This window comes from Filicampus tigris, chromosome 13 (genome assembly GCF_054856515.1).
Source record: "Filicampus tigris isolate MCC_2025a chromosome 13, RoL_Ftig_1.0, whole genome shotgun sequence".
NCBI classification, from domain to species: Eukaryota; Metazoa; Chordata; class Actinopteri; order Syngnathiformes; family Syngnathidae; genus Filicampus; species Filicampus tigris.
The window spans coordinates 11,388,259-11,410,407 of record NC_141229.1 but is presented as its reverse complement, the minus strand read 5'-3'; the positions used below and the strand labels follow the sequence as shown (position 1 = coordinate 11,410,407).

The window sequence follows — 22,149 nt, the reverse complement described above, 5'->3', positions numbered from 1 at the left end:
TGGCCAGTCTGCATTTACAGAGTGTGGTTTAGGCAATTGGTTCCTTTAAACACAACCAGTTTACAAAGTCAAATTATCTCTGTGCGTGTGTATTCATTACAACATAAATTTGACGCCAAAAATGTGAGAAAACCTCAACTATTTTAATAAAAACTGTAGCTGATTGACTAACAATAAATACAATTCCGTACATGGTCGTCACTTCCATTGACTTTTTTTCGTCACACGGTTACATTGTTGCACACTACATATAGCTTAGTAAAAAGGTAACAGGAGATTGCACAAACAATGGTTCCTAATTAGTTTGTGTCAAACAGTTCTTGGTCAATTAAATGCATAATTCATCTCAGCATTAATTATTCATTTCTTAAGGGAGCGATGCTGTGCTTTATTAAGACTGCATCATGCATATTCAAATGCTTTTTTTCTTAGAGGGGTCAGTAGGATACCTCAGCAGGGACATCCACCCCAAAAAAACAACAGCAGCAGCAGCCAGAGATGCAAAGATGATGAATGATTATTAATGACACAACTAAACAAAAGATCCTTTAAAGCAGGAAATGCCACACACCCCAAAGTATGTGACCTCTTGTTTTTGTCACACTGCAATCATTACACTTTCAAACTGCTAGTGTATTATTAATCTTCATATTATTATTATTTAAGTCTCTTGTGCATTTTAAAAACATCCATGCACAGCAAGAGTGTAGCCACCATTACCACCCCAGGGTTAAGTGCAATAAAGCATTTAATGGATAAAGTACATTCAATGTTTGTCAGTTTAATTTAGATTAACTGTGTTAGAGATAGGGGTTTTGTGACAAGACATTGTTTTGTAGTCAACCATAATGTGCATTTTGACAAAAAGGGGCGTGGCCACTTTCCTTTGAACCTGTATGTCTCAGAAACTACTGGGTCAGTAGTCACCAGTATAAATAGTGCAATAACTCATTTGCTGCATTTTTTTTCACAAAACTCAACTCACTCAAAGATCTTCACAAAACAGGTATTGTTGGAAATGGAATTCAACGAGGATTCAAAATCTGCAATAATTTAGAAGACTGATGCATATTTAAGTAACTTGACCTTTTGACAATTAAGTTCACCTTGTGGATCATGTGACCTTAAAAAATGTTTGAATGAAACATCTCACATTCTCTAAAGCATAGAAATGTTTCAGGGATGTAAAATGTATTTTTTAGCAGTAATAAGGACCCAAAGTATCCATAACCTCAGATATTCATTCTTGTGTGTTATTATTTTTAGATTTCAATATTAACGGTGACTTATTTCTAAACTTTTATGACTGTTGGCCACCACATGTTACTTTTAAAAAAGAAGCAGATAACTTGTCTTTACACTTCTGTGAGAGTCAAGAATGTTTTCATGTTACTAATAACACTTTCTGTACAGTTTATAAAAGCTTTTATTATGCGGACGATCCCACCCTGGGACCAATTATTTTGAGTTCCATTATTTCCTATGAGTGAAAAAGTTTATTATAAATAATATCCTTTTGTTAACAAACATACAACTTTAAACCATGCTCACACCTGTACAGTTAATAAAGGCTTTATAATGGTGACAGTTTGACACTGAAACAGATTTCTATTTCCTTGGTTACCTATGAGAAAAAAATATCAACCATGGGTTAACAAACCACTAAATAATGAGTTTATAATCTATGTTGATACCTTTCAAAAATGTATCTTTATTATAAAGTCGGACCAAAAAGTTGTAGTTTTGCATCATTTTATCACTGAAAGTCTAACAGTCCATCTTATGCAATGGAAACTCAGACAGCATCCTTGTCAAATTCACATACAAAATACATTGTTGGGTGGCACGCAACATCAGTCCACTCTCCAGAGGCCACCATCTCAGCACAGTCCTCATCGTCATACGCATTATTGGGCTCCCCTTTTCTCCACTTACTGAAGGTGGACATGGGAGAGCGGTCCACATAGGTGAACACTCCTTCCACCTCCAAGTCGTGAATGCCAATGTAGACTCTGCTTAGGCCCGTTTCCGTGATGTAGCCAGCCAAGGCTGTGTTGGCGCCTTCATCCTTGGGCATGGCCAGGTGCCCTCCCCTCATCTGGCAATAGCGCTCGGCATCGGAATAACGTTTCTCCTCCTTCACCAGCAGATACACCTTAGTGTCTGTCTCTTTTATGCCAGCGACAGCTGCAGGGGAGGGCAGTGCTGAAAAATGAGCACTTGTATTTCTATAAATTTCACATTTGACATGGCCTGCATTTGCATGTCTTTGAGGTTGACAAGTGAAGTATTTAAAGGGGAATTCAACCCAAACATGTTCTTTTTAAGAATATGTTCTATAGGCCCACTAGTTGAAACATGGCATTCTGATTATGATTGAGTTTGTGGAGTATGAGTTAAGCAGCAAAATCCACCTGCTTTTAGCAATCTCAGGGGGCGGACATTTTGTCATTTCTGTCGACTGAAGATGACATGGAAGTTGCTCAGGGCTCAGATAACAACCAATCATGGCTCAGCTTCAGAAAACAGGTGAGCCGTGATTAGTCGTTATGGCTCAGCTTCAGAAAACAGGTGAGCCGTGATTGGTCGTTATCTGAGCCCTGAGCAACTTTGATGTAATCTCCAGTCGACAGAAGTGATAAAATGGCCGCCCCTTGAGATGGCTAAAAGTGGGTGCATTTTGCTGCTTAATTTATAATCCACGAACGCAATATTCAATATCAGAATGTCGTATTTCAACTAGTGGGCCTGCATAGAACATATTCTTGAAAAAAAAGTTATGTTTGGGTTGACTTTCACTTTAAGAAAGCTCTTGGGATACTCTACACACTCACACAAGCACACGCACACAGACACACACACCAGATCAAGGAAATAAAAACCTTACCATTTTTGATGAACTTCAGTTCAGAAGATAGCTGGGCCACAATGATGTCCATTTCACCAATCATCTTTCTTATTGGTGAGCACTCACATGGGATGCCTATTGAGCCCAGTTATCATATATTATCAAAATTAAAATTAATCATGGGTTTAAAAACTCCACCCAATGGTAATTACTCTGTGATACCTGGCTCTCCGTCAGGGCCTCTAGGTCCTGGATCTCCCATGTCTCCTTTTATGCCTGTGAAAATATGTCTATGTTATTATTAGTCTACAGCAACTCAAATAGTGGGTGTGACGCCAGGGAACTTGCTTTTTATTTGCCTTACTAGAATAAAGTGTAATTGCACATCCACTACAATAGGTGACAGTGGTGCTCTCATTGTCACGGTGTGCGTGGTTTAGTCATTTCCCATTTCCATTTTTTTTCATGAAAATACTTGTTGTGTTAAAAAAAACTTATACTAACCTTTCATTCCACTTGGTCCCACTTTTCCATGATGTCCCATAATGCCTTTCTGTCCTTTAAGCCCAGGTTGACCTGAAACGTATGGGCGATGGGAGTATGTATTACAAAAAACTATTCCCTACACAGTACATCCATTCATCCATCTTCTATACTGTGCAGAACACATATAGACAAACAATCATTCACACTCACATTCATAAGGACAATTTAGAGTCTTCAATTAAACTACCATGCATGTTTTTGGAATGTGGGAGGAAACCAAGTACCTGGAGAAAACCTACACAAGCACGGGAAGAAAAATGCAAACTCCACACAGGAAGGCTGAAGCCCAGATTCGAACCCACAAGCTTTGACCATGAGCCGGACGTGCTAACAAGTCAACCACTGTGCCGCAATATCAGCACAGTATATATCACATCTAATTTTCTTTAAATTTCATGCCCCACAGATATCTATTCAAACCTGGAATGGGAGCACACATTCAAATTTTGTACGTGTGTAATGAGCTTGAACAGAGCCCACTTCTCATTAAAGCCTTCAGTAAACACGTCTACTGCTTTGGATTGTGCGAGTCATTTCTCATCCAAACGTAAACACTTGACCAGCTCTGATTAGCTTGACACACAGCACATCAACAACCCAAGCAATGTGATCCGTAGCCCATTTGTGTGCGTGCGTGTGCATGCATGCGTGCATGTGTGTGTGTAATCAAAGAGCCATTTGATTACAATGTATATTTCTTACAATGAGAATAGAATGGGCAAAATTATACCAATTTCCCCCGGTGGGCCCACTCTTCCTGGTCTCCCTGGGGCTCCCTTTGGTCCTTTCTCACCCGGTTCTCCTTTTGAGAAAAATGTCACAAATAAGAAAAAAAACTGTAATGTGTCAAGCCTTTTTGAACACCTTACCTTTTAGGCCAGGGACAAGGAGCTGAACAGTGCAGGTCTCCTCTGTCAGGTGTTGTCCTGATGTATGTAATGTCAATAAAGTCACTACATACATGACAAGGAATGATTGTATGTGCTTCTGTACTTTCATAATTGTACATGGACTATGTAGTAGTCTGTAAAGGTGGAAAGTATAAATTACTCACTTAAACAGAAAACATCACAATCTTAATAGATGAGATTAATAAATGAGCTGTGATAATACAATTAGTCATAGACATTAGACATTAAAATTCAATGCAATCTGTCTTTATGACAACAAAGTAACAAATTAGAGCAAACATAAAATGTTAAACCAGCGGAAATAAATGCATCACAACTCCAACTCCTTTTTTTTTTATATCAGATTGCCCTTGTGTGCCTAATGTTGTGACCAGTATGTTGTGACCAGTGTATCCCAAGTATAGATTTGTAGCAGGCTCTCACCATTTTTCTACTACTAAAACTTGCAGCTTTTATTTGCAAAAATAATACCATAATTAATCAATAAATAATAGAGTGCAATGCAATAATAATAACAATAATAATTATAAAAGAGGTCTTGTAAAAATATCACATTTGTATATACTCGAATATATTCATAAAATAAACTATTCAATAAATAACAAATATCTAGAAAATGATATAACTTTTTTAGATCCCATGCATGGCTCACCTGTAGCTGTATATTTTCCAGTCTGAAGTAGAGCGTACAAGCAGCTTGGCAGAGAATTGGTCAGCTTAAAAACATGTGAAGAAGGATCTAACACAAGCGTCAAGGAATGTTGGGGTTTAAACATTCATAAACACAGATAACGTCGAGCTCCGCAGATAATTGGCTGGGAAAGTTGCAGAGTGATTGACAAGAAGAGTGTAGGGTGGGAGGTGACTGATGGTCACTGAACCTCAAACTTAGCCGGACCAAAAAGTGAAATTTTCAGGATGTCAAAAATTCAACAGAACTATCAACTATCTAACTTAGGGTTGGGCAACTTAAATGGTGGAGGGGCCATAATCTTTCTTCAGCGCTACGGTGGGGCCACATAGGACTCATGGGTAACTCCAAACCAAATACAAGAGAACAAAAAAAAAAAGACCAAAATATGTGCACGCCTGTTCTTTTATTGAAGCGCTCTTGTGCATAAAAATTCAGTTACTGTAGCACAAAACTGCCAAACAGTAAACCAGTATAAAAAGTGCAATAACTAATTTGCTGCATTTTTTTTTTCACAAAACCCAACTCACTCCACGATTTTAATACGTTTGTCCTGCATGTCATTCAAAATCCACGAGGCCTTACTCACCTGCCAGATGCGCTGCAATAGGGCAGCGGTTCACTCTGAGTTGTTGAAGCCTTGCGGTGCTCCATCCGTCACAGCAGCTGCTTGTCCACCATGTGCATTTGCAACAGTTTTAACAGTGTTGAATATATCCACAACTCCTCATGCACGTCAAACAAACCGTCAACGGTTCACGTGAAAATCATTAGCTGGCTGACATCCATCATGTACTACAAGGCCTGGGAGAAGTATTTGCAGTCATGCATAATGTGTTTAATTTCCCTCCACATAATCGTGAATGTCAAAAAATTCTACAAGTCAGTGACAAGACAAAGAGACCGCATCAAAGTTGTTGTTTTTTAACTAGATTAGCATCAGCAAAAGCTCTGGAAATTTTCATATAACACCGCTTAACAAATGTGGACTTCTTTGCTTTGAATAAGCTCAATAAACAGAGCGAGAGTATTGGAGAGGTTGATGGTTTCTCTTATAGAACATTAGTTTGTCTTTACATTTGGTGATCATAGACAGTAATCTGCTTCTGATTTGACATTTGTATAATTTTCACAAATAATCTAGGGGCCACTCTGAGTGTGGACGCGAGCCGCCAGTTATCCATCTCTTATTGAACTCAAGTACTGCAGTAGGCCTGGCACCATACTACTTTAATTTGTGAGCTCTTTGATATAATTTCCTACAGTTGAGTGTGTGTTTTGCTTTTTCTTCATCCTTTTAAATCATCTGCAATGTTTAACACATTTATTAGGCCAAAATCCAGTTGCCCTGAAGGGAGTGGTAATACATTATAAGCACTGTATAAATACTTATGTGAACAAACACATCTTGAGATGGCATCCAAAACTATTCAGATTTTGGTTTGACATACTGAACAAATAATTTGCACTTGTATGGCAGGGGCGGAGCCATGTGCCTGTGTACACCCAGGCCTACCCAGATTTACAGACTGCCCACCCGGTGAGATTCATGAAAAAATATATACTTATATATTTCGTATATATAACTATATATATATATATATATATATATATATATATATATATATATATATATATATATATATATATATATATATATATATATATATATTACGAATGGCATAATTGTGGTTGTCTAAGGAATATCTGATCTTCATATTGTTCGGTTTGTCATTTTATTTGAATATATGATATGTCGGGACAGGAGGATTGTGCGAAGTGAGAGAAATATTCAGACCCACCCTGATTTTTCCAGGCCCACCCATTAGCCACGTTCTGGCTGCGCCCATGTTTTATGGGCAAACAATGTGGGTCCTGCCCCACAGATGACTTTGTCCACTTGATGGGGGTGTTGTTCAAGTAAAGTGGGTCCTAAAAATGAAATATTGTCTTGAATGCACGATTAAGATGTCAGTCAGACTAGCATAAATTCTAAATAAATTGTAAATAATATCGCAGCTCATGATTGGCATGATAACAAGAAGCTAAATATAACAAGAAATAAAAATCTGCATTTAAAGTTTCATAATTATCAATACTGTGTTTGAAACCTGAATACTGTTACACTAATTTTGTTCTGATAATGTGTAACAACATGTTGTGTTCAATAACATTCAAAGTGGAATTTAAAACTAAAAATGGTCAAGCTAGTGCCTCCATGCTGTCGTCCAGTGACAGTAATGAGATACGGTCTAAAACCTGGAGTATCACATGTCCGAATTAGATCCACAAACCCGGTGGTGGCTTTCAAAGGTGGATTGAGTGTCTCCTTCACAGATCCTCCTAAAGGTTTTAGGTGACATACCATCAAGTATTCATGACTCTCAAGGCAACATTTGCAGTCTTTTCGTTGCAATTCTGCTTCAATTTTGCTCCCAGTTCCCCTTTTAAAGATGAGATTATTATTTAATGTTTTTAAAGTGTATACTCTAAATTGCGAAATTTATTGGCGTATGAGTCACCGTGGTACCCTTGCATTGCAATTCCAGTTTTGAATCGACTCTTAAATGAATGTGTATTAAATTAATGCCAAAATTATGAGATAAAAAAATCATGACATAAAACATAGGATGATTTTTTAAGAGTAAGTATAGAATCTCTACATGACATATTGGATCGCCCCCTATTTCAGTAGCTTAAATTTAGGGTGGGGGGGGGGGGGGGGGGGGGGTTATATTTTGGTTAATAAAAACAACAGAAATATTTTATGGGTATGTACACACCTCTGAACACCCCCTCAATTAACATTTGAATTGAACATCAAACAGTCAAAGAAATAAACAAACAAAATCTCATCAGACCCCGTGAATGTGTGAAAAATCTAAATTACCACTATGCCAAAATCCAAAATAACAGGTGTAAAAACTCATTCATTCCTCGGTTAATTCATTTCCTAGTTAACCAATTAATCAGGATGAACAATCATTTGGATTTATTGCACGAATCGCATGTGGTGTTTAATTGTCTTATTGATGTACAGTACAGTAGTATGCAGCAGCTGCCCCTTCCGACGAGGAAAAAAAAGTCCCTCATGACCAAATGAGACAATTAGAGAAACGTTGAATCTAGAAGAAGAAAAAACATAGACATTGTGTTAATTTTAAAGCGAACAATGGTCCGTCGTATATTTTAGTGGGAGTATATCCCAGGATCAAAACTAGTTGATCAAGATATTCCGAGCTGCACCTAAACGCACCGCGGCCCCGACCTATCTCTCCTCCTCTGTGCTCTACTCTACTGCCTGTCTGACATCCATTGAGTCTTCAGGTCGCACTCGGTCAGTCCTGGGGGGACCCAGCGAGAAACACCGGCGGCACTGAACTCTCTTGCAGTTGAATGAGCGAATGACGGAAGTTGAAGTCGTCACCAGCGCCCCGCAAACGTAAATTCCACTGTTTAAAGGATACACGGCGCAAATTGGAGGATAGTCCGAGCAACAGGTAGGCTGTAGTTACATCTAACTCGGTTACTTTACTAATTGCCTTTAATTAACTAAATCGAACTGCTTGAATGTCACCGTTGGTCAAATAAAAACAACAAATTAGCTAAATTAATTAATCTTTGTTCTTAATCTGGGTTAAACGGCGACGATTTGACATAAATCACTACTTTTGAACTACGATGACGTCAGAACAACGCAGGGGTGCTGCTGGAGATTTGAGGGGCTTATGGAAATAGGGGTGCCCTCAACTTGCCACATTTAAATTCGTGTTTTGAGACCCTCTCCCGTGACACATTCTAAAAGTGTCATGCCTTTATTCATGAAATTGTATTCAATAGTGCGCCTCTCTCTCTTTTTAAGTCTTCCGTATGGCCTTGAATGGGCTCTCTATTCTACTCTATTTTAAAGATGTACACCTCATAAAAGCACAACATTTGTGCACGATTCTCTTCATCCTGATTCGTTTTCCATGTGCCTATGCCCAGCAGGGAACAGGAAGCAGGAGGCAGGAAACAAGAGTGTGTTCCTGTCAGGCACAATATCCATTCCCATATTTCGAACTCTGCATCACAGCGCCAGACATGTCTCACTGATTGGCATTTACTCAAATAATCACTTGACTTTTTATTTGTTAGGTTTTAAGCATCCCCCCCCCGAAGTCTCTCTCGCCTCCATTGTCTGGATTAGGGTCAGATAGTAATAGGATTGAAGGCGTGTGTGGAGCGTATTTGGTTCAAGATGCCACTTTTAGGATAAGGCCCTCCTTAAAGTCATATACTGTAGCACATTGTTTGACAGCTTCCTTTGAATGTGGCATATTACATGAAGAAACCAAAGACCTTGCTGTGAATCACAAAACATCATGTACCCAATGTTATCAAACGCTCGACTCTAATTGCCTCAATTTATTGCTGCTTAAATGAATCGGTACCACACCTCAAATAGATGCCCCCGTTTTTCATATAGGAAAAAAATATCAGGTGCTGCCACTTGGTAGCTACAACCATATTTCCAGTCACCCAAGTAGTACAGTTCAGTTCAGCCCACGGTCACTTTATCTTAACTTTCTTAACATGTAACTGCATGAGCTCTGTAAATAGCATGACATCAGAAACAGGACGACAATAAACATGACAATCATTAGTAGGGATGCCAGGCCATTTAAATATCTGATGGCCGATAATAAACACATTTAAAACCGCGTTGAAATCAAAACAAATATATGTGAAAGTTTAACATTTCTGTCATTTACTGTAGAAAACTATATGGAGCTATTGTTTGAGTTTTTGCTGACATGCTGACAACCCCGGGTGCTCCTTGAACTTTTTGTTAGAATTTTATAACAAAATGTATATTGTCAAAAATGAATAGTAATAATAATACTTTAAAAAACAACATTATGCAAATCTGAAAAAAATGTGCAATAAACATTTTTTTTATGCCTTTTTACTGAAAATGAATATTGGCTCCAACTATCGGTTATCGGCCCTCTTGACTACCAATGATCGATATCGGCAATGAAAAAACATATTGGTCTATCTCTAATCATTACCGGTTGCTTTTTCTTAAGGGCTGTTTTGTTATCATGCTGTTTAGGGACGTAACGATTCAGTCAAGCCCAGATTTGATTGGATTTTCGATTTTCAGTTCCTGATTTTTGATTCGATTAAATTTTTTAAAAAAATTGCCACTGTGCCTGTCTCTGTACGCTAGTGTGGTGCTGCAGCTATCGACAAACACAATGCTGTGTATAGGGCTTGTGAATGTTGAGATGTCCGAGCTTGATTCGAATCGATTATTCGATTAATCGGTTTGAATCAATTTTTAATAAATTTTTCATTCATCGTTACATCCCTAGTACTGTTCTTTACCATCCCTATCGCTCACAAATCTGTTGTTCTTTGTTTAAAAAAAGGTTTATTGTGCTTGACACCAAACCAACCCATGAAGATGGTTGAAAAAAAACCACATCATGGACAAAATCCACATCGGCATTGTGTTACAGCCCTGCTGCCCAGCGCAAATGAATACAACTGAATAAACTTTTCCAGCTCCCCACAGCCGTCTGCAACTATCATATGTGACATCTTAAGTAGGAGACAATTAATTCAGACTCCATTTTCACTGCATTATTGATCGCAACCAAGAATAAAATAAGACACTAGGGATTCATTCAATTGACTCAAACCCCGATTCAATTCGATTTTCAGGTCCCAATTTTTGATTCAATTCGATTTTAAAAATTGCTACCATGCTTGACGCTAGTGCGCTAGTGTGGTGCTGCAGCCATCCACAAGCGCAATACAATGTTTGTATAATTTGATCTACGCATTCAAAATGTGGTATGCATCTGGAATGGAAAAAAAAATGTAAAGACATTTTTTAGCACTCTAAAGTTAAGTCTTTTGTTAGGTGTTGCTGTATAGGGCTTGTGAATGCTTGCATGTCAGGGTTCAGTTTGTCTCGATTCGAATGGATTTCGATCAATGGGTTTGAATACATTTTTAATCGATTTTCTATTAATTCTTACATCGCTATGATACGTGAATAGAAACTATGTGATGTAAGGCATTTATGCGTTCCACTTACATTTTAACATGGAAGTAACAACACAGCAGCGTCTTTTATCACCTTTACTGCAGCGTTTGCACAAATGAAGCCCTTCCCTCAAAGAAAATGCCAAATAAACACATATTGCATTATGATTGAGTTGACCATTTGAAGTAGACAAGTGTGGGAAATCTGAAACTTCAGCCTTGATCTAACTTTGGGAGTTTGAAGATAACACACGGGGGGGAAAAAAAGTTTGATCTTATCCGATCCTGGTACACAATAGTCATACTTTTTGTTTATGCCCGTGCTCATATTGCATGTCTTTGTGAAGATAAGGGTATTCTGATAATATAAAGGTCATATTTGTGATAAATGTCCCTGTACGTGCAATCTCTGTTCCAGCGGAAATTTGTTTAGCGTCGCTGACCTCCACCATAGTTCTGTTGACTCTGCTGGCACGTCACTTCTTAATATAAATGTGAGGTTGTGGAGGTGAAATAGTAACCACCCGAGTGTGCGTAAACCAGGCCGTGACGTGCAGCTGCAGTTTTCCAAAACAAAGGCGGGCAATGCAAACAGCATTTAAATTATTTCAACTACCTGTAACATTAGCTTGTTCTGTACTAGGGTTAGCACTCTAAATTAGTATATTTTAATGCCCTAGCTATGTTGTCTTTTGTTACGTGTCGCTGTATAGGGTATATGAGTGCTGAGATGTCCGAGTTTGATTTGTCTCAATTCGAATCGATTATTCGATTAATTGGTTTGAATAGATGTTGAATCGCTTTTCGATTAATCGTTACATCCCTGGATCAGTGTGTTTTACTGGAGGAGACCAGCATTATTCAAAGGCAATCTATTTGGTGTATTTTTTGCGATATGTACATTAATTTAGATTATGCGCAGTATGTCTAAAGGAGAGGGCAAAAGAAATGCGGATTTACTGTAATTCCGAGTACTGCGTGTCCCCAAGAAAGGACAAAAATCCAGGTACATAGACTGCAAGTTACCGCTCACACTGAATGTGCCAAGTGAACCTGCTGAATAGATTTTTGTTTGAAAGCCGTGTCAGCACTTTCCAACACCGATCGCCTTTGACATTTGACCACAATCTCTCACCTAATTGGATATTGCAGCATAACGTCAGGTCTGAGCGGCCATGTAGTTGTTTTAGGATTAACGCTCGAGAGCTGTTAATGACATCGATGTGCTGTAAAGCTTCCGCACTAACAGTGCGGACGGTGAGACGTTTGCCACGCACTCAATTGATTGTAGCCTGTTCCGGGATTATCTTTTGTGTTACTGAATTTCATACAATAACGGATTCAGATCAGAGTCAAAGAATTAGTAGTCTGTAGTGTGATATTGTAGACCAAGCCACAACTTGAACAACTGCATCCAAACCAAACAACAAAACGTCTGCTCAGCTATGGGTTATTCTGCTTTATTTTGTTGACCAAACAATCACAGAAAAGCAATAGATTTTCCTCATTTGGAACCTCCGTCTCAAATCAAGTCAAATCAAGCTCCAGGAAAATCCTCTCTCACGATTGCTAAGAAAACAACAGGCTCATGGAGTGTACTAGTGAGTGATAGCCGGTTGACTGTAAGCCACACACAAATGCCACTTGACATTGGCTCATGTACCAATTGTAGGGATGTAACGATTAATCGAAACTTTTTTAACTTTTAAAAAAAATCATTGAAAATGAACTAATAATTTTCACTGTTAAACTACATTTTGGGGTTCTCTGTGTTTCAAAATTTTACTTTGAACATCTGCATTTATGTTTGATCAACCTGCCGTTGCGATTCGATTATTTTATTTATTCGAAAGATGCATACTTTAAGCAGTTCAATTTGATTTCAAATGGCAATTTTCGATGAATCTTTACATCCCTAGTATTGATTGTAATCGTGTGTGTTCGTCCACAGCTAAGCCATGGAGGATGGGAAGCCGGTGTGGGCCCCCCACCCTACAGACGGGTTCCAGCTGGGCACTATCGTGGACATCGGAGCCGACACGCTCACCATAGAACCCCTGAGCCAGAAGGGCAAGGTGGGTCATCGGCCATCCCGCACCCAAAAAAAAAGCAGGAATGACTGTAATGCGATGGTTGAAAATTGCAATGTGACCCACTCAGCACCGAATATGCACGGACAAAAATTCACGCGATTAACCACGTTTCACTCTGACAAAAGTAGAACCTACAAAGCCACGTGTAATAAGCGAAACACGAGAGAAGGCAAGTTTTCACCGGGCATGAATAAATAAAGGCGGGAGCAGGTGCCTGATAGTGTTGCCTATAAGAGAGCAGCTCATTAGACAATAGAGGCCACCTGTCACACCTGAGCCGTCACGTGGCTCGCATGTTTATAGCAGCATGAAGCCAAACGGGACATCTCAAACGCAAAGGAAAAAAACAGCATCATAGAATGAAAGCAGCACCGATAATCCACAAGATGGTGCCAATGTCATATTTTTATTGCTGTGGCCTGAGCGCGGGAACAGCAAATGGTTGCGTTTTGCAACGGGGGTAGTTTTCAAAACAAAATCTGTCAATATAGGCAAATTCAGTCAGGTTCACTTTCTTCAAGACACAGTCAATTAGCAATAGTTTCACATGCACAATTCATTTTAAGTCCAAACAATTTAGCCCCGCCCGTAACAGCGTTGCACTGGTAATAAGCAACTCAAATGCTCTGACATGACTGAAATGTTAGGGTGTAATGATTCACTCAAGCCCCGATTCGATTATAAAATTTTCAATTCCCGATTTCGATTGGATTCGATTTAAAAAAAAAAAATCTTTATTTCGACCACATTAATGACTCATTATATAATCATAAGATGGTTTGATTTTAACTTCTGCATTTTGTCCTTGTGACAACCAGTAATGTTTACATTTTAAAAAAAATAATGAAAATGAACTGATACATTTCACTGTTTAACTACATTTTTGTCTTATCAGTGGTTTGTTAGTGCCAGAACTAAACACAAAAATAGAAAATCCTTTTGTGATCCAAATTTTACTTTGAACATCTGCATTTATGTTGAATCCGCCGGGCGTTGAGAATCGATTCTCTTTATTTATTTTTTTAGATCGATTCATATTTGAAGCAATCTAAATCGATTTTCGATGAATCTTTACATCCCTACTGAAACGATTTGTTCCTTTTAATAACTGCGGCACTCAGCTGGAATGCACTGAATTAAGCCTCACTTGGCATGGCCATGAACTTGATCATCAGTTTATGCTTTACTGTCCCATTCAGTGAGGGAATGAAAGGCCCATTGAGTGTTTCTCTCTCTCTCGCCCGCTCTCTCCCTTTCTCCTTATTGCAATGCTGAGCTCATTAGCGGCTGAGCTGCGTACACAACCGTCGGCCTGGATACCGCTTCTTTGTCAGTTTTATTGCTAAGACATCTGTCATGTGGTTTTTATTGTGGCCAATTCAAGCCAAGTTAGTTCAGTGAGTACACAAATTGGATTTTGGTGTGTGCTTTTCAGTCTGTTTTGTGATAATAAACTGTGCGTCAGTGCAGAGTGTATGAACAGGAACATCGAGTTGCTGGGCTTGATTACTTCATTGCAGTGTTGCCTTGAAGGTCCAACACAATGTGTGATGCTGGTCAAACTTCCCAATCTACATTTACCATCAATTTTATTTATTTATTTATTTATAAACTATCACCCATTATAACACCTGCATTAACGGTACATCTTACTAGGCTCCGCCCCCACCCCCCACCCCCCCAAGTAATTGTAGACGAAGTCCGAATTTTATTTGCTTTAAGGTATGGATGTAAAGATTAATTGGAAAGCGATTAAAAATCGATTCAAACCGATTAATCGAATAATCGATTGGAAGCTCAGACATCTCAGCACTCAGTAGCCCTATACAGCAACAATCTTAACAAAAGATAATATACCTAGGTCATTAAATATACAAATTTAGAGTGCTAAAAAATGATGCCTTTAATTTTTGTTCTATTTCAGATGCATACCACATTTTGAATGTGTAGATGAAATTATGCGCTTGCGCCAAACGTCATTGCGTATTGATTTTTGTGAATGGCTGCAGCACGACACTAGCGCACAGAGATGAGCACGGTAGCGATTTTTTCTTTTTTTTTTTTTTTTTTTAATCGAATTGAACATCGGGAAGTGAAAATCGAATCGGGGCTTGAGTGAATCGTTACATCCCTACTTTAAGGCAATTGGGGTTACTCTGAGTTAGGCAGGTCCAGATGGAATACTAGTTCATTGACTCCAGCTGTGTAATTGTTATGTTTAGAGACTGTCTTGCTTTAATAATGCATCCATTTTTTTTTCATCACTTGTTCACTCAGTCAATCAGGTGTTCAGCTCCTGTTGCACTTCACACCAAATTATTCATCATCACGCCATGTCTGCCCTTGTTCCTCTCACAGCTGGCTTCTTCTATTGAGTTCATTTTCATTAATGCTTCACAATAGAGGGAGAGAATATCACATGCCCGGCGACCGTATTCCTTCAGATGCCATTACTGTGATATTAAAGTGTGATAAATGATTCATGATTATGCATTCTTATCTTAGATCTTGATGATGTTTAATACGGCTCCATTTTCCAAAACTTTAATGAACATTGTGTATTTGTCATTAGCTAGTCAAAGAACTTTGGAGGAATTATTCTTATTCGAAAAGTAAACAAGACTATAGAGTGGGATTCATTTGTCCAGATTTCCTGGATTGATTCATGGAAATTAATCATCGTCAGTTAATCGATTACAGTGGAGCGTACAAAGTTGAACAAGTCTGTATGTGACACAATTGTTCCAATTTCAAAGCAATTTTTGCGCATGTGAGCAAAAGGTGGAAGCCCAAAGGTGGCAGCGCCACCCTCTGGCAGGGGTTGCCACAAAAACTGCTCCTGCTTAGTCTCATTTCCTGACATTGTAATTATGTACATAGATATTTGGGGATTTTTATTCTCGTGTGCCCTGTCTTCTTTTCTTTTTATACAATTTTAATTTTGTGGGCTATCCATCCATCTATTATCTGAACCGCTTATCATCAATGGTTATTCAATTTTTCTTTAAGACTTGATTTGTCAGCCATAAATTCAGCACAATCGACTCAATTCGTAATGACTTAATTCATCGACGATGCCCGTCCCATTACAGACGTTTCTTGCGCCGATGAGCCAAGTGTTTCCAGCAGAAGACGATGTCAACAAACATGTTGAGGACAACTGTAAGTTAAACTCCGTGTTCGTCTCTCCACCTGTTGTCGACCAAATAATCGTATTATTTGTTTTTGTCTTTTCAGGCTCCCTTATGTATTTGAATGAAGCCACTCTACTCAACAACGTCAAAGTGCGATACACTAAGGAACACATCTATGTATGTCTTCCACCCGCTCTTACATTTACTGACATTAGCGTCATTGGAGCGTATGTATTAGAGGTGTCCAAATTAATCGGCAGCTAATCGATTATGAAAATAATCCACAATTCATTTAATAAATGACTAAGCGTTTACAGCCATCGTTTCACTTAAAATTGCACAAATCCTCTGATTTCAACTTCTCAACAGTAATTATTCTCTGATTTCTGTAGTTCTTCATGAAAGCAGACTGGTTATCTTTTGTGTTGAATCAAAATAAGACATTTGCAAACATCTGTATTTACTTTGGAAAACAAAGACCAAACCAGTCACTGAGTAAGTTTCAGATAGGTCGGCGAGTACATCAATCCCTTTCGTGTGATATTGCTTGATTGTTGTTTAATTGTTCTTTATCCCTAAACATTGCCAAATAAACATCAATAATTGGTTAATAAACAGTAATTTGGGGGAAAAATAGTTTTGTAATACGCTCAAATTAAAAATGCAATTTTATCCGACCAATCGATGGGATAATCGACAGAATAATCGATGCTAAAAATATTCGATAGCTCTCAAATTTAGCTCTCGGCTTTTGCATTACAAGAGGACATTGCAAGTTAGAAGGCAGAGGTAGAAAATTGATTTCTATCATTAACCAAGGAGAGAAAGGGCCAGGTGTTTAAGAGGAAAGGGCCGTTAGCTGATGTTGACACAGTGACTGTCAAACCGATTCCAGTCACTCACTTAGCAAATGAGGGCCAGCTGGGGAATGATAAAAGAAAGGCAAGAAAACAAGTCAAGGTGGCTTCTCTAACAGCTTTGTCTCACAAAGATTCTTCAATTTATGTTTGGGCCACTCTAATCTGCTTTTTATTGTTTCTTTTACAGACTTATGTGGCCAATATATTGATAGCTGTCAATCCATACTACGACATCCCCAAACTGTATGGCCTTGAAGCCATCAAGTCGTACCAGGGCAAGTCTTTGGGGACTCAGCCCCCCCACGTCTATGCAATTGGTGAGAGCTTACAAGTTAAAAAAAAAACGGTTTGGGTATCACATTGATTCATTGTCGCTGCAAAATAAATATAAATTACACACATTCATTTTAGCAAACCGTTGGTAATATAAATACACTTATTGTATATACTAGGGATCTAACAGTTCATTGAAAATTGAATACAAATCGATTCAAACCGATTAATTGAATAATCGTTTCGAATCGAGCACGCACATCTCAGCACTCACAAGCCCTGTACAGCAACACCTAACAAAAGACAATATTTATTAGCTCATTACAATCTGCTGATTAAGAGTGCTAAAAAATGATGCCTTTATTTTTTTTTCCATTCCAGATGCATACCACATTTTGAATGTGTAGATCAAATGATGCGCTTGTGCCAAACCTCTTTGCATATTGTGTTTGTGGATGGCTGCGGCACCACACTAGCGCACAGAGACAAGCACGGTAGCGATTTAAAAAAAAAAAAAAAAAAAAAATCTAATCGAAAATTGGGAACTGAAAATCGAATCGAATCGGGGCTTGAGTGAATCGTTCCATCCCTAATATATGCACTGCGAAACACATTGACTCAAGCAGTACCTGTTAGAATGTTAACATGTCATTGAAGATATGGTTCATACAAAGGTTTTATGGTAAGAGCAGTTTGAGCCTTGAAGAGTCTAATTAACGTTTCCTACGGCCGAGAATGTTGAGAGTAACAACAACTTGGAATAATCGTTCACCTTACTCTTTTATTGGCAGAGAAAGCTCGTTGCCTGATGTGTTTGTCTCACTTGCTTTAGCCGACAAAGCCTACAGAGACATGAAGGTTCTGAAAATGAGTCAGTCCATCATCGTTTCTGGGGAATCGGGCGCCGGCAAAACTGAAAACACCAAGTTTGTTCTCAGGTATGATCCTTAACGAGAAGAGCAATTTTGACCTTTTCCCAGACTTCAAGCTAACATCTCATCTTTCGGTTTGCATTGTCATCATTTTCTTCATCTTAACTTCATCTCCATCCTGTAGATATCTGACCACAACTTATGGAAGCGGGCAAGATATTGATGAGAGAATTGTTGAAGGTACAATGAAATGAACCAAGAACTCAATGTGCCTCAATGTCTACAGAATGCCAGTGTGATGTTGACCTGTACAGTCTGTTCTTCCCCCCCCCCCCTCCCCCCCCTTCAGCAAATCCCCTCCTGGAGGCTTTTGGAAATGCCAAGACGGTCCGTAATAACAACAGCAGTCGATTCGGGAAATTTGTCGAAATCCATTTCAATGAGAAGGTGATGAGATCAACTTGCTCCGACTGCTCTTACGTACGTAGGACAGACAATTCAATCTGTGCGGCTTTTCCCTCCCATGTTGTCAGAATTCCGTTGTGGGTGGATTTGTCTCCCATTATTTGCTGGAGAAGTCGAGGATTTGCATGCAAAGTAACGAGGAGAGGAACTACCACATCTTCTACAGGCTTTGTGCCGGAGCATCTGAAGACATCAAGAAGAAACTGCACCTCGACTCACCAGACAGCTTCAGAGTTCGTCTTTTCGCTTCTTATATAAGCATTGAGATGATGTCACTTTATACTTTACAATACTAGGGCCACAGTGATTAAAAAAAGAAAACACTTTTAATGCTTAGAGTTACTAAATGTAGCCAAATTATGAGTCGTGTCGTTAACGTCACGTCTTTTTCTTGTAATATTACAATTGTATTCTCATAAAATATTTTCCTCATATTATGCTTAATTTCGTCTCTTAAAAGGAGGATTCATGTTAACATTAATAATACAACTTTATCCATTTCTGGATTTTATTTTTGTAAAATTACAACCTTTTTGTCGCAGTTTTGCTACTTTTTAACTTTTTGTATGTTCTCCCTGTTCTTAAAGGGCATTTTCAGTTTCCTCCCACATAAAAAAAAAAACAAACATGCGTTTTATGTTCATTGAAGAGCACCTCTTGCCTGAAGTCAGCTGGGATAGGTTACAGTTTCCACTAACCTTAACTAACCTATCTGTGGATATACTGTATGCACCGTGTGTGTGTGTGTGTGTGTGTGTGTGTGTGTGTGTGTATATATATATATATATATATATATATATATATATATATATATATATATATATATATATATATATATATATATATATATATATATATATATATATATATATATATATATATGGAGTGGAGGTAGACTGTCAATTCCGTGAAAGCCCACTAGATGTCAGAGTGGTACATTTTGTAATATCAATTGAATTACTCAGACATACAGCCCACACAATGTAAAAATATGAATATATATATACATATATATATATATATATGGACAAACACCCAGATAACATATTTAAGTGGCATCATTTCCAATGTTTCTAGATCTGGGACTGGTATCGTGTAGCACTTAAGCTAATGTTTGACAAGTGTGCGGTGATTTCATTAAGTCAATTAGCCGGCAGATGAATTCGATTTCTTGGAGCAGCCTGCTTTCACTTGCACTGGTCCATCTAGGTCTAATGGGTGATAATCCCGGGGCATCGTTGTAGGCTATTTTCATTTTCCGATATCTTCACAATCATCCGTCCTTTTTCTATTCTGCTTGCGCACATTGGAGCCTAACCCAGCTGACTTTGGGCAAGAGGTGGAAGGGGTGGAGTTGGAAGCTGAACTACCTGCAGAAAACCCACACAGACACATGGGCAACATGCAAAGTCACAAGGTTCTAAGATACGATTCAAACCCAAGACCTCTTCGCAAACTGGATTGAAGCTGATTTGTAAATTGCATGTTATTTAATGCCATAATCAACTCGGGGTGGTGCATACGCAATGGAGCACATTAAACATGCTCATCCCAGCCCCAACATGTCCTTCTGCATGCTAAAATAACAAGCGCGACGGCAGCAAGCAGCTCTCAGTTTAGATATTCGTCATGAAATGAGGTCCCACGGTGGCGGCAACATCAACACAGGCAATTACTCCACACTATTGCCTTCCAGTGAACTGTGAGAGGCAATATTAAGAGACACGAGAGAAAATCGTTCACTCGGTGACAATCAATAGGAATATCTCCCTCAGGTTTTGCCACAAGGCTGAAATGCACTCATGCTAAGTTGAGATTTAATTAAGCGCAGATGATTGTGTTGGAATGTTTGCAATTATTTTCTTTCTACGTTGCAGTATTTGAACCGAGGCTGCACCAGATACTTTGCCAGCACGAACTCCGATAAGCAAATCATGCAGAACCGCAAGAGTCCTGAGGTAAAGTTCATTTCGCTGCTTGCGTGGATTCACGTTGCAAAAAAAAAAAAAAAAAGTAGACTATCCTTTTCCAAATTGTTTCACCAACAACGGTGAGGAAGCGCCAAATGCTGAGGGCACAATGTCAGCAGCAACGGTAAAAAAAAAAAAGCGTACGTTTGCTCAATATGTGTTTGATGAATGACGTACAACACAGATGGGAACGCTTGCTTTTGTTGCCTTAAACCCTGCAGGAGATGTGGAACCGAATCTCTCGAAACAATTGAAAATACAAGTGTGACAGTATGTTTGCTCCCCATCAGTAAATCCAAGTGTTGTATTTTAGTTCATGATAAAAAGAGTTACATTATATGGGAAAATAACGGTAAGCAGAGAAATATTCCATTCCTAATAATGTCTAGTGATGACATGGGAATTGAGTAAAACCTGTGCTGGGGCTGTGCAATTAATTGAAATTCAATTACAATTACGATTATGACACTCCATGATCGTTAAAAAAATGATTGTTAATATGCATTTATACCCAAGGAAAGCAAACTTGACCAAATGTTTATTTTATAATAACTCGGTGTATCCATTTTGGTTGGAACTGGCATAATTATAGTGTTTCAAAAAAATGTATTTTCCTTTGTTTTTTTTATGTTTGAATATTTTCTTAATTTTGAACCAAAAAATAAATGATCGTTTGAATAACCGTGATTTCAACTATCACGATTAATAGTTTTTTTCATAATCGAGCAGCCCTAAACTATGTTGCTCTATTAGACTACAGTACCGTTTTTAGACCAGTGGGGCTGCATAGAACACTTTTTTTTTTTTCAAGAACACGTACAAACATCTTTTTTTAAAGTGTTGTATGTTCTGTTCAGGCCCACTAGTCTAAACACGGCATTCTGATTGGTATTGTGTTTGTGGAATATGAGTTAAGATCCAAGATCCATCCGTTTTTAGCCATCTCAGCCATTTTGTCAGTTCTGTTGACTGATAGTGACATCGCGGTTGCTCAGGACTCAGATAACGACCAATCATGGCTCAGCTTCAGAAAACAGGTGAGCTGGGATTGGTCGTTACCTGAGCCCTGAGCAACTGTGATATCATTTTCAGTCGACAGAAGTGACAAAATGGCCGCCCCCTGCGATGGACAGAAACAGGTGGATTTTGCTGTATTCCATAAACACAATATTAATCAGAATGCCCTGTTTCAACTAGCGGGCCGGCATACAACATATTTTGGAAAAAAAATGTATGTTTGGGTCGACTTCTTCTTTAAGTGCATTGCTAATTAAGTCGGCTAATTATTTATTTCTCTATCCCGCACCGTTTGTGATATAAAGAACAATCAGGTGATGTCTTTTTTACTTATTTTTTTCCCTTCAAATTAAAATGAGTGTTTCTGTTTAATTTTGTGCAAGACATACTGCAGACATGAATAATTGCATGCCCTGTGGTGCTTATTCAT

The 22,149-nt window shown here is 38.5% G+C and overlaps 2 protein-coding genes across 4 annotated transcripts in view; one reads left to right on the top strand and one right to left on the bottom strand.

The window, feature by feature from the left end:
- Window positions 1-1,354: 1,354 nt before the first annotated feature.
- colec11 (collectin sub-family member 11) lies at window positions 1,355-5,164 on the bottom strand. 2 transcript variants are annotated; one of them, XM_086049499.1, is made up of 7 exons: window positions 4,958-5,164; window positions 4,264-4,418; window positions 4,125-4,196; window positions 3,353-3,424; window positions 3,071-3,124; window positions 2,888-2,983; window positions 1,355-2,205 (listed from the first exon to the last, which is right to left on the bottom strand). In XM_086049499.1, exons 2-7 carry the CDS (start codon window positions 4,391-4,393, stop codon window positions 1,796-1,798), a joined length of 834 nt encoding a protein of 277 aa, XP_085905625.1. In that variant the 5' UTR covers window positions 4,394-4,418; window positions 4,958-5,164; the 3' UTR covers window positions 1,355-1,795. The 2 variants fall into 2 exon arrangements, with proteins under 2 accessions (XP_085905625.1, XP_085905626.1); XM_086049500.1 differs by having other exon boundaries at window positions 1,358-2,187; window positions 4,958-5,162.
- Window positions 5,165-8,275: 3,111 nt separating this feature from the next.
- LOC147137596 (unconventional myosin-VI-like) overlaps window positions 8,276-22,149 on the top strand; it is a 45,984-nt gene continuing 32,110 nt past the window's right edge. For both annotated transcript variants that reach the window (XM_086049119.1, XM_086049118.1), the window contains exons 1-10: window positions 8,276-8,496; window positions 12,987-13,110; window positions 16,221-16,290; window positions 16,366-16,439; window positions 17,310-17,439; window positions 18,228-18,333; window positions 18,452-18,507; window positions 18,617-18,714; window positions 18,801-18,965; window positions 20,610-20,690. In XM_086049119.1, the coding sequence (XP_085905245.1) occupies window positions 12,994-13,110; window positions 16,221-16,290; window positions 16,366-16,439; window positions 17,310-17,439; window positions 18,228-18,333; window positions 18,452-18,507; window positions 18,617-18,714; window positions 18,801-18,965; window positions 20,610-20,690 (897 nt within the window). In that variant the 5' untranslated portion in view covers window positions 8,276-8,496; window positions 12,987-12,993. The remainder of the gene's footprint in view (window positions 8,497-12,986; window positions 13,111-16,220; window positions 16,291-16,365; window positions 16,440-17,309; window positions 17,440-18,227; window positions 18,334-18,451; window positions 18,508-18,616; window positions 18,715-18,800; window positions 18,966-20,609; window positions 20,691-22,149) is intronic.